This window comes from Mandrillus leucophaeus, unplaced genomic scaffold (assembly GCF_000951045.1).
Source record: "Mandrillus leucophaeus isolate KB7577 unplaced genomic scaffold, Mleu.le_1.0 Scaffold260, whole genome shotgun sequence".
NCBI lineage: Eukaryota > Metazoa > Chordata > Mammalia > Primates > Cercopithecidae > Mandrillus > Mandrillus leucophaeus.
This window is the reverse complement of record NW_012102699.1, coordinates 2,243,707-2,256,496: the sequence shown is the minus strand read 5'-3', so window position 1 is coordinate 2,256,496 and position 12,790 is coordinate 2,243,707. Positions and strand designations below refer to the sequence as shown.

Sequence of the window (12,790 nt, the reverse complement as noted above, 5' to 3'; positions counted from 1 at the left end):
TATCTAGGAAAATCAGTCTCGTGAGGCAATCTGCTTGCTCCATAAAGCCCACAGCTGTTTGAGGATTGATGTGTCAAAAGGCACCAGCTCTGAATTAAAAGCTCCATGACTGCATAGGATGATGCAACCCGGGGCGGGCTTCGGGCACTCTGCAGTACACGGACACACAGGAGAAGCTGTAGAAGGGAATGGCTCCTTGGGGACCCGCAGTGCCCAAACACAGCTTTTCTGTAATCTGTGACTGAAAGTCTTGGCTTCAATGACTGAAGGCTTAAGTTGTCCTCACTTTATTTATTTTTAACTTCAGCTTATAAAAGACCCCTTATGATTTTGATTTTTAATTAGGCCCCCAACTTTATCCCTGAACTCCATGCCCTACCCTTACTCAAATGAGTGTGTTAAGTCCTTAAATACACATGGATTTTGGATAATACGTAGTTTTGTGTGTGTATGTTTAAGTTATGTAAGTGGCACTATGCTATAAATATGGAGTTTGTTCTTTTTCCACTCTACCCTATGATTTAAGTGTTGCTTTATGAACACATAGTTTGTTGCTTCTCACAGCTGTGGTATACCATAGGGTGTATTCAGCACGATTTACCCAGCCCTGTCCCTAGCGCTGGATACCTAGCCCGCCTCCAGTTTCCACCACCATAGTTGGGTATGAGAGCAGAATGAATGTAGCAGTACCTCTTGTAGTTGAATATCCTTCCTTTGCCTGCAGTTACTTGTCAGCCTGTTCTTCTGCTTCATCCCTTTCTTGGGTAGAGGACAATATCTACCATCACTCATTTTTAGATCATGAGAAAATGCAACATCTCACTTTTTGTAGAGCAATTTCGCCTTTGACTAGTCCAACAATTTTCTCAGAGGTACACATGTGTTTATTAAGTTAAAAAAATAGCACAGTGGTGGCCGGGCGCGATGGCTCATGCTTGTAATCCCAGCACTTTGGGAGGCCGAGGCAGGTGGATCACCTGAGGTCGGGAGTTCAAGACCAGCCTGATCAACATGGAGAAACCCCGTCTCTACTAAAAATACAAAATTAGCCGAGGTGGTGGCACACGCCTGTAATCCCAGCTACTCGGGGGGCTGAGGCAGGAGAATCGCTTGAACCCGGGAGGCGGAGGTTGCGGTGAGCCGAGATCGCGCCATTGCACTCCAGCCCAGGCAAAAAGAGCAAAACTCTATCTAAAAACAAAAAAAAAAATAGCACAGTGGTGATTCTCAACTCTGGTTTTGCCTAAAGGTTGTGAAAATGGGGGGAAAAACCCAACTAAAAATAAAATGATATTTAATATATTTTGATTTAAAAATAAATATATGCCATAAAAACGCAAGGAGCAGAGAGAGGAAAAGACAAAAATCAAGTAACCATGAAACATGGAGATGTTTCCAAAGTAAGAAATCGCTTATCCAAAGAGTAAACAACACAGTTTGAAAGCTGGCGTATTGAACTCTGAGATAGGAAAGGCAAAAATGAAGAGAGAATAAAGTTTGGGTGTCCAGAAAAGCCAAAATGTACACCGTTCTCCAGTACCAAGTGCCAAGCTAGACTGATGTCCAGATAAAATTGCCGCAAAGTGAAACCAGAGAACGATTCTTGCTGATTGAAAGAAAGAAAACCATAACATGCAGAATCAATTTTTATTTCTGAATTATACAGCAAGGCTATATAGATATATTATGTCATTACAGATTTTATATTAATCTACATCAGGGAGAATTTATTTACCAAAACAAAGTCTAATAGATACTTTATTCTGAGCAATCCAATACATGATAGAAAAACCTTTAGATATATAAAAGATTAATTTGTGCACATCTAAATGTTTCTAAGGGAACAAACTACTGAGGCATTGTGACAAGATGAGAGTTGCAAACATAGTACCATAACTGAATATTTAAAATTATATCTGAACAAAGGCTAGGAGTAGTGACTTCCTCACACACCTCAGAGAATGCCTTAGAGAGTAACCCCACAGAACATTGTACGGTTTCAACAGAAGCTTCAGGATTTTCTTCCGCACTGAGCTACTGCCCTCAAACAAATTTTCTCACTCCTTGACAGTATCTTCTGTGCAGATTTCTGTTCTCTTAATCAAGGAGCTTTGAGAAACAATGCTTTTGCCCCAGTGACCCCTTGGTTCCCTTAAACTCCAGATCTATAGGGGAAATGTAAAGCAGTTCCCAGAAGTCAGAACCAAAGCAAGAATGCTCAGAATGCAAGAGCTAGAGAGCTGAATCCTGTGAATGTTTACCTCTGTCTACCTATCTGCTTAGGGATCATTTTTCTAGGATTCATCTAGGATTCTATTTACTTGGGGTGAATTTACATGGTAGCTTTTCTCTAGCACATGCAATTAAATTGTCTTTTTAAGATAATAAAATAGCAGATACCTAAATATCAGAGTGGTTATGCAGACCGCAGAACAGCTGCAACAAAATCATTGGGATAAATGCCCACAATTTTCATACAGGAAGATGAGGCTTCAAACAGCATACCACCTGAGTAGTTTTCCATAGATGAGCTGGACAAGTTAAAAATACATATATATATAAAAATGGTGAGATTGTCGCTGTGTCTGTTTGGCTATAACAAGAGCCCTCTATGAACAGCTCTACGCCCTCAGGTTTGCACCACTACACTGAACACTGGATTCTTCATTACTTCCTGTGACAGGGTGACCATGCAATTCATTTTACAAAATGGGATGCTACTGAGTGAAAGTAGCAAATAGGTGAACAAACAGGAATATTGGGTAACTGTGTTTATGTCAACACTGTGTTCTGGGAGAGGCGTAATTTGGGCTTTCAAAAGTGGAGAAGGGGCTATGGGAGATGGTGGGCTGTAGGGTTTTTCTGTCCAACAAGCCAGGTGTTATGAGGGAGGAGATCCAATAGAACATACAATTCAACAAGATACTCACTTTTGTATCTTGATCAAGAGGAGAAAGAAGAAAACAATGGAGGCTTATGGAGGAAAGAGGGCCGACCTGTGTGTGTGGGGACACGTGCAGGAGGACAGGAGGAGACAGACGTGAAGCAATGAGGTCAGAGAAACTCAGTCACCTGTGCAATGACGTCTACTTCAAAGCAGTTACAGGCTCCTTCTACCAAGAGCTCCAAGTATCCTGGACAGCTCTCCCCAGTGAATTTTCCACCAAGAGACTAGGGGGGAACTCCTCTCTCCCCTTCATTTTCATTTCCGCCAGCTTCTTTGTAATACGAGACACTGGAGACTAAGAATGGTTCCCAGAGTGAGGTGCGGACTTCAGCCAACACCTGTAAATACTAAAGAGGTGCTTCTAAGAAGGCTTCATTTTTGACAATTGCAACCTAAGCAGTGATTTTGTGGCTAGGGCTCCTCATCTTTTGCAGCAGGCTATTTCTTCTAGTTTACTGTCTGTGGATGTCAAAACATTTATTTTTGACAAAAATAAATTAGTTTGCAGCCTCATTTGTCCGCTCTGTTAGGGAAACTAAATACGAATTGGGGTGGACTAGGAAAGGATGCGTTTGCTAGAGCAGGGGTCAGCAAACTTTTTCTGTAAACATACTCAACGTTTTAGGCATTGTGGGACATACGGTCTGTTGAACTGCTCAGCTCTGCAGTTGTAGTGTGAAAGTAGCTGTAGACAGCACAAAAACAAGTTTGCGTGGCTGTGTTTCAGTAACACTTTATTTATGGGTACTAACATTTGAATAATTTTCATGTGTCATGAAATATTCAAAAAATTTTTTTCCAACCCAAAATATAAAAGCCATTCTGAGCTTGCAGTGGTGAGCTAGAGTTAGCTGTGGTTTGCCACCCCACCCCGCTAGAGGCCTACAGACTTGAAATCTTGTCGGCATTTTACAGGGCATATGAAGACTATAAAGGAAATATTTTGTACATGAAAGTACATACTCATATTTAATTTTAAGCCTGTGATCAGATTATAGTGTTTTAAAGCAGATCACTTTTTATAATGCATGCGAGAGAAGGATTCATGGATAACTGAATGCTACCAAATGATTTTTGAGTAGGCCACCTTGCACTTGAGCTCTTGGCACTTATAAGGTAACATCTTGAGCTGAGTTTATGGCCTGAAGCTCAGAGAGCTACCAAACTTGCAACGCTCATTCTTAAATTTCGCAATGTGGAGGTCACCAACATTCATCAGAAAAATGATCTGTTAAAAGACCAATTTACATAAAATGTAATGACCAATCTGACAACTAAAATAACGTTGATGTGGATTAGAAAGCCCGGCTTCCCTTTGAGAAGTTAAAGGAGATTCTGGTAAACAAGAACAAAGTGGGCACTTAGCTGATGATGGTTTTATACCTTGTGTGGTTTATGGCTGTCCTAGTCAGGCTTAGGATTTTAAAGGTGGAGTCACACAGGGGTAACTTTCCTGGGAGGAGTTGAGCCCTGTGTCCTTTAAACCTAATGCAATCACCAAAGGGTAATCCAGCTAATCTATGGAAACAAATCCACTAATAATTACCGTGGATTAAAGGTATCTTACTGGTAAACACCTGTGTAAGGGACAAAATATCACCGCACTGTGTCAACGAAGTATTGAAATGGAAGGTCGTACTTTCTTGCTAAGGCTCAACTAAAATCTTTGAGGCACATAATTGGCAAAATAGGAAAGTACACACAATTTCACAAAATACGTTAAGAGTAAACAAACTTTCTTCCTATTTTTCCCCTTAGAAATTTAGAATGGCACCAGGTAGTGCAACGTGGAAAAAGGTAACATCAGCCCTGTCTCTTTCAGGTAGATAAGTTTCAACAGAACCATGAACCAGAAAAGCATCCTCTTCTTCCAGCGTGGCCAACTAGGGCTTTTCTTTCAGCTTCAAGTCAATACTGTGAAGAAAAGAAAAAGAGAGAGAAACATGGAACCCAAATGAGAAACATTTAGTAATGATTTGGGTAGCACTGTGTTTGCTTTTTTCCTCAAAGGACATACTGAAAATATTTTAAATCATGCAAGTTTTTTATAATAGAAAAATCTGGTAAAACCCAGTCCTCCTCTTGTCAGGCTTTTCTCCAACTTGTGAAATCTGTTTAGTTTTACAAAATTGTTTCTGGAAGCATTTTACACCTTTTCAGAATGATCTAGGGAGGTAAAAAAACTCATGTAAAGGCTCATTCCCAAAGTCAATTAAGATAAGGAGCATTAGTGTATTCTGTAAATCATGCCATTTTATTTATTTTTAATAAATCACCTTTCCTTGTGAAGCAAACAAATGTTCTGCCTCAAGTAAGTAATGTCTGACAAGCACTAAATAGTAAGAAATGGTAAACAATAAAATAACACCAAACATTTTCTAGGAGCCAAAGGATTTGACTGAAAGAGGTTAGCCTACCTTACTGAGATGGATGTTTATAACTAAAGAAAAGCTTGTCTTTCAGAAGGTCAAATGGGTTCCCAAATATCTGAAGAGTAAGCCTAAAACTTACTTGAATCACATGTTTTTCTTCTGCCTCTTAGTGAACATAGCACAACTTCCTACCGCATCCACGCAAGAGGAAGAAAACCAAAAGCCAGTAAATAGAGGAAGAATTTCAGTTGTGATAAAAGAGAAATTATTAGTTTGAAATGGGTGATTCGGCACTTATCTGTGGATTTTGCTTATCTCTGCCCCTGAGCCATAAGCTTGCATGTTGCAAAGGTTACTGTGCTTTACTTGTGGAATTTGCAGCAGCTGAGCAGTGTTTATTCTAGAAGTTTTGCAGATAAAGCCACTGGTAATTCACACTGCCTGCCCATCCAGTTTATAGTAGTAAAGTATCTTTCCTTTGAAATATAGTCAGCAATTCCATCACTTACTAGCAGTGGCGACTTGGCCAAGTCACCTACCTTCTCTAAGTTCCCATTTCTGTATCTGTAAAATGTAACAGTCATACCTCTCTCATAGCTTGCTAAAGAATAAGTCTAAGGCATTTTCAATTGTACATAGTGAACATATCATAATGTCTGTTATTACTAGCAGCAATAGTACCTCGGTGGTTTTTTTTGTTGTTGTTTTGTATTTTTTGTTTTTTTTGAGACGGAGTCTTGCTCTGTCGCCAGGCTGGAGTTCAGTGGTATGATCTTGGCTTACTACAACCTCCGCCTCCTGGGTTCAAACAATTCTCCTGCCTCAGCCTCCTGAGTGCTGGGACTACAGGTGGACGCTACCAAACCCAGCTAATTTTTTGTATTTTTAGTGACACGGGGTTTCACCATGTTGGCCAGGATGATCTCGATTTCTTGACCTCATGATTCGCCTGCCTCGGCCTCCCAGAGTGCTGGGATTACAGGCGTGAGCCAATGCGCCTGGCCCTCAGTGTTTTTTTTAAATGAGAAAATAGCTCTTTGCTTTATTAGCCTACTTGCAACAATCGTGTTTCCTTTAGGAAGCCAAATCATTATGAATATTTCTAGTTTTTAGGCCCACTGACTTGTTTTCTTACCTGCAGAGTTTACTTTAGAGGTATCCTCTTTTTATCCACTGTGACCCTGAGATCTTTTTCTTACACACCTTTACTAAACAGGTCATTTAAAAAAAGTCTTGTTTTTGCTTTTAAAATGTCCTTCCTGTTCCCAGAAATCTGTAGTAAGTTTGATTTGGTGACTGGAAATTTGATTCTTTCTCTCACGGTGTTGGTTGACTTTCTCCCATAGACCAAGAGAATATTTACTCAACCAAAATTTGAGGCACATTGTCTAAAAACTGCGAGAGTGAGTCGGAATATTTGAAACAGTCTTGGAAGCTTAAAAGAACATGGTCACCTTGTTTCACCATCAGGCCCCTGAGCTAACACTTACACCAGGATGCCCGTCTCGATTATTTCTCGTACTGACTTTTTTGTAAATCTTCTAGGATTTAATTCATCCCTTCAGCTTTTGTTAACCCAAAAGCTAAAAGACTGGAACCTGTTTACCCAGTTTATGAAATGAAATAGTCAAAAGCGAACGATTTTCTTGTAAGTAAATACAGGAAACCACTTGGAAGGTTAATATTTGAGAGAACAGCAATGTTGTGGAGTTAACAAAGCTGTTAACTATGATGCTAATTTAAGCTTCCTCAAATAGAGCCACCCTTGATCATGGTACTTTAAACAAATATATAAAAATATAAAAAGGCATGTTGCAAGTTTTGGAACATGAAGGAATTCATAAAATCCAAACCTAAAAGGGAAGGAGACAAGCACCCAGGGCTATTTAAAAATAAATAAAGAAATAAAAAGTATCCTTTTTGGGAAAAAAAATACTTTTAATCAGAATTGAATATTCTTAATCTTTGGGCAAATGGGCTTAGTTTTCTATAGGCAACTTTTTTCCTGAGACAGAGCAACCTTCTGATAATTTTACAATAGGCCATTTTTGTGTCTAACATGTATTAAATTAGGTTCCTTACAAACTGTCTGACAATATTGTTTAATGATGAATAAAAACATTTGCATTTTATGTAAGAAGAAGAAAATGGGCATAACCTTCTCTTCTGTCTCTGAGGAAAATGAGAGACCACTATGGTAACAGCACACACTCCATCTTATTCTTGGACTGATCGAGCCCACTGGAAGAACCCTTGCCCATTCTGCAGTGTATTCGTTCAACACTAGCTCTGGAAGGTGTAAAATGCTTCCACACAGAATGCTCCTCTGTCCTTGATGGCCTACAGTGTAAAGGAGCCAGAAGTAAATGAAGCCCTCATTCTAATACCAAAGAAAGCCAGAAATCCAGGACTGGAAGTCAGAAAAAAAAAAACAAAAACAAAATTCTTGGCTACTCTTGACCCTTATCCCAATCTCATCATCCACACTGTGATCATGTGCCTCTTAAGGGCTCAGGAAAGAGAGGGCTGAAGAACGGGAAGCCTTGAGAAGAATGTGTTCTTCTAAAAAGTGGGAAGTAACAATAACAATTTGTAGTATCCCTCCCTCCTCCATGCCCGGCCCTGGAATGAACCCAGACAGGAAGCAACGCTTGCCCTCTTCCCAACCAAAACAGCCCTACAAAGGAATAAGGAGCAAGACAGACAAGGCAAGCAAAGAAGTGGGTAAGCCCTAAGATGTAGCAGCAATGGGCCAGCCATTGGCTGGGCTTCCACATGTGCCCTCTGCGCTGCTTGTTAACTGTGGGCTCTGTTAACTGCTCAAGGGGGTGCTGTTTTGCTGAGGGAAGAAATAGTTGCTAAAAGAATTATCGTGGGCTGGGGAATTGAGGTATTACTGCTTTGCAGAATTTCATGTGCCAATTTCCTTGAAGCAGTTGTTGTCTTCATCAACAACTTCATCACAACAGTGACCTTTGGAAAAATAGCTGTGTGATTTCAGAAGTCTCTCTATAGTCTTTGTTCTTTTTTAAAATTTTTATTTAGAAAAAATAAATGTTCCTTGCAGAGCAGGGCTAACTCATAGGCATGCATCCAGAATTGGCCCAGTCTTTGTTCTTTGTGCACTTTTTCAGTTGGGACTGTCTCTGGAGTTTTTGTGCCTTAAACTTCCTCTAAGCTGCAAGGTCAACATGGCAAATGTGGAGCTATTTCACTCTAATTTTCCAGCTTCCTTTTGGACTTCAACGGAAAGGAGGTCCAAAGACAGCAAAAAGTGGCAATAAAGACGAGACACATTTAAAATTGATTTTTCCCTCTGCTTCCTGATTCCTAGGAACAGGGACAAGGTTAAATTCTCCACAACTCAAACCAAATTAGAAGCTCCCTGTTGGATGACCAAGTTCTCTCTGAAAGTTTGTTGGTGACCACAGTTTATTCCCTGAAACTGACTTGGCCACTAATTCACTCTGTTCTCTTAGGTGAGTAGTTTTGTCTTTCATTAAATCGGAGGTGGTACACCCATCTAGCATTAAGATCACCTCTTTCTGATTTAAAAACCATTGTCCTGGAGCTATACTGCCAAGGTCCAAATTCCAGCTCCGGGCCATTTTTACAGCTGTAAAACAGTGGACTGGCCAGATCGTCTCTCTATGCCTCTCTTTCCTCATCTGTGAAATGTACCTCATAAACTTATTCTGAGGATTAAAATCAGACACTGCGTGTGAAGCTTTTTACAGTCTGGAACGTGGTAAGAACTCACTACACGTCCAATTTCTACTTCTCACAGGATGGTAATCCTCCAAATAGATCATTCCTACAGTCTCATCCAGGCTCAAATTCCTCCTGGACGTTGCAAAACAAGCACATTTTCTCTCCATCCACCAAAGTATTAAATGGAAGTTCCAACTTCCACTAATTAAAATAGAGATGATGTCATTCAGAAAGCAGAACTGCATTCCTCTTGCCCAAATGTTCTTACATCTGGTCCTAATCATTTTCTTCTCATTTTTGGATTGGAAAAATAGAATGCCATGTCCATAGGTTGTCCTTTAGAAATTTAAGGGGTGATTGTGAATGAAATGGTGGGAAGCTGGCAAATTTGCTTCAAGTTTCTGATGTCAGGAATGGAGCACAGGAAAGCTGAACATCTAAACAGGGTTTACCCAGTCCTCAGTGTGTTTTCTTTCAGAGCCCAGCCATACAACACTACAAGTAACCACATAGCTGCTATTGATGGTGAATTCTTACTCCTTCTCCATAGAAGATACTTCTGGATCATTGTAAAGGCAGCTAGTTCTGAGTGCAAGGAAAAAATAGGAAGCAGTCAGTATTTCCCCACTGTCACCACTGTGAAAGCACAACAGATCTGAGGCATTTGAAACTGTTTAATGTGGTCCCATTACTAATACTGAACCGATCCATACCTGAACAGATGAGATTAAGCTGTAACCCTTACCATCGGTTTTGAAACACAAGTGATTGCCCATGATATAAAAACACAAAGCAAAGATTAAAAACTCCAAATACCTCCAGTGGTCTCTTCTGTCCTCATTTTTCCCTGCCTTTTCAATTCGTCTTATTCAGGGGACATATTACAAAATTGTGTTGGTACCCCAAATAATAAAATACTTTACACACAGAGGAAAATCCCTCTCAAGCAGCCTCATTTTATTCACCCATGAACACAGTTAATTTTCAGTTTTCACGAGAATGAGGAGTTCCCAATACACTGAAAGAAAAAATGTCAACGTCAGCTCTCCTCCTTATTGTTACAGAAATGACAGGACACTTACCACTGCAGACAGCTGAGCTGCGTCCAGGTGATACAAATGGATCCTACCATTTACCTCAACTGAGTATGCCCAGAAGACAAATGTAACCTTATAAAATAATAAAGTGTTTTTATGGAATTTATGTTTTTTGGTATAATATTAGCTGTTTTTGATATTTCATACTGGTGTGATTTCTCTGTTAGCAAATTTCAAATTTGCTTTCTATTAATTCTTGATGAATACTCATTACACCTTAACTTTTATACCCCTCCCATATATTTTATTTTTTTGAGACAGAGTCTTGCTCTGTCACCTAGGCTGAAGTGCAATGGCGCTATCTCAGCTCACTGTAACCTCTGCCTCCCAGGTTCAAGCGATTCTCCTGCCTCAGCCACCCAAGTAGCTGGGACTACAGCTGCAGGCCTCCATGCCCGGCTAATTTTCATATTTTTGGGAGGGGTAGGGTTTTGCCATGTTGCCCCACGCTGGTGTCAAACTCCTGGACTCAAGCAATCCTCCTGCCTTGGCCTCCCAAAGTGCTGGGATTACAGGCGTGAGCCACCGTGCCCGGACTCCCATAAATATTTTATTATTGACAAACAAACACTATTTAAAGAGCTTCTATGATCCTTTTTAAGTGCAGCTGTCCTCTTTGTAATATAATTTCACAAGCTAATTTATCTGTTTGCACATAAGAGGATCCATGATGAAGGTCAGGTGTTTGGTTGAAAACGACAGGAGGCTATCTCCCCAGGTGAGATAGCAACCTTCCTTCCTCACTCCCTACCCTTCTTGCTGGTGGTCTGATATTTTCATAGGGAATATTTGGCAATTCCAGTGAGCAAGGACAGTCAAGTAAGTGTTGACAGTGTGCTAAAAAAAAAAAAAAAAAAAAAAAAAAAAAAAAAAAAGCAAAGCTGGAATGGAATCAAGAAAGGGCAATCTTCCAAACTCAGCTTTTCTGCTTTTTAATTTCAAGTAATCCTCCCAAGGAAAACAGCAATTTGCAAACCCTTTAATACTGTCACTCCAAAGGCAACACAAGGATGCTTCCCAAGTTTTGAAATAAGAATGGTTCTATGTATACTATTTATCCTTCAGAAGTGTAATACTTTCTTTCCTGTATAGAGGTAAGGTTTTAAAGAAAAGATAAGGCAGGCTGAGCAAATCACCTTCTGAAATCAATTAGAGTTGGGGTGCAGTTTGAGTGGGGGGTGTGTGTGTGTGTGTGAGGGGAGAGGGAGAATGTTGGGAAACACTAGTGGGTGTAAAGCAAAACAGTGGACAGATAGGTTTTGTTGCCTGACCAAGTGTACGTTTGCCTTTGGTTAGACCCAACCAGCAGCTTTCTGAACAAGTCATGTGGAAAGTCAGGCACATCAGTCAACAGGAAGAACCTGGGTATATCTGGCTTCTAGCACTAGATCTGCAGTGATCACGTTTATCATAGAGTCTCTCCTAGAATTCAGGGGCTACTTCAGAGGCTAAAAGGTAGTTGAAAAAATGTTGCTGGTAGCCGAGATGGTGGGATTGTAAGGCATTCCAATCGCCGGGGTCAACAGAGGAGAATTCTTTCTCTGTGCACATTTTCAAATGTGCAAATATATTTCAATTTCTCATACATGTGATGTTACCATCAAAAAGGTAGGATCAACAGATCCTAGAGGGAGGATTCTTCAGGCAGATGGCTTACCCGCTGAATCCAAAGCAAGAGCATACACTTCTAAAACAAATCTGATTATTTTTATTTGGCCCTTGACTTTTAAGCAGTGGTTCTCAATGCTGGGTCCTGAGACCAGCAGCAGCAGCAGCAGCAGCACTGGGAACTTGTTAGAAATGCAGACTTTTTTTCCTTGAGACAGGGTCTCACTCTGTTGCCCAGGCTGGAGTGTACTGGTAAGATCAATTAACTCACTGCAACCTTGAATTCCAGGGCTCAGTGGATCCTCCCACCTCAGCCTCCCATGTAGCTGCGACTGCAGGCACATATCACTATACCTGGCTAATTAAAAAAATTTTGTTTGTAGAGATGGGGTCCTGCTATGTTGCCCAGGCTGGTCTCTAACTCCTGGCCTCAAGCAATCCTCCCCTCTCAGCCTCCCAAAGTCCTGGGGTTACAGGGACGAGCAACCTCACCTGGCCAGAAGTGCAGCTTTTTAGGCTCCACTCTGGAGCTGGTGAATCAGAAACTTTGGGGGTGAGACACGGGATTTTCTGTTTTACCATGTGCTCCAGGTCATCACTGTAGTGCACAATAAAGTTTGAGAACCCACTGCTCAACAGCAATGAACTGACTCTGATGCAAATTCATTAATTTATGCAGCATAAATTTACTGAGCATCTACTATGTACTAGGCATGAGCATAGTGCTTCCTTTAGGAGGGAGATTAAAATGTCTCAGGACCATCTGAGCTATTTAAACACGTCGGGAGAGGGTTGGTAGGGGTAAGGAAGAGAACAAAATAGTGGATGTGAGAGAAAAAAGAGAAAGCTACAAAACTATCCAAAAACAATAATCATTTGACTGTGGCAGCTAAGCAGAAATAGTATAAATATAGAGGGAAAAAACATCTATTAAAAGAAGCAAGATTTCATAGTAATAATGAAAGAAACATGACAATATGACTTTATGATAGGTTTGTCTGAAAAATCATTGATGTTCTCTCCCCCTATCTTTTGTCTTGAAAATAGCACTTTAA

General features: G+C 40.4%; 1 protein-coding gene across 2 annotated transcripts in view; it reads right to left on the bottom strand.

Moving 5' to 3' along the window:
- Positions 1–1,633: 1,633 nt before the first annotated feature.
- PRUNE2 (prune homolog 2 (Drosophila)) overlaps positions 1,634–12,790 on the bottom strand; it is a 253,604-nt gene continuing 242,447 nt past the window's right edge. Inside the window, exons 12-13 of one of the 2 annotated variants that reach the window (XM_011984088.1) lie at positions 9,568–9,615; positions 1,634–4,861 (exon numbers count right to left, since the gene is read on the bottom strand). In XM_011984088.1, coding sequence (XP_011839478.1) covers positions 4,831–4,861; positions 9,568–9,615 — 79 coding nt within the window. In that variant the 3' untranslated portion in view covers positions 1,634–4,830. Of the gene's footprint in view, positions 4,862–8,865; positions 9,616–12,790 lie in introns of those variants that run through there. The other variant, XM_011984087.1, reaches the window with a different exon arrangement.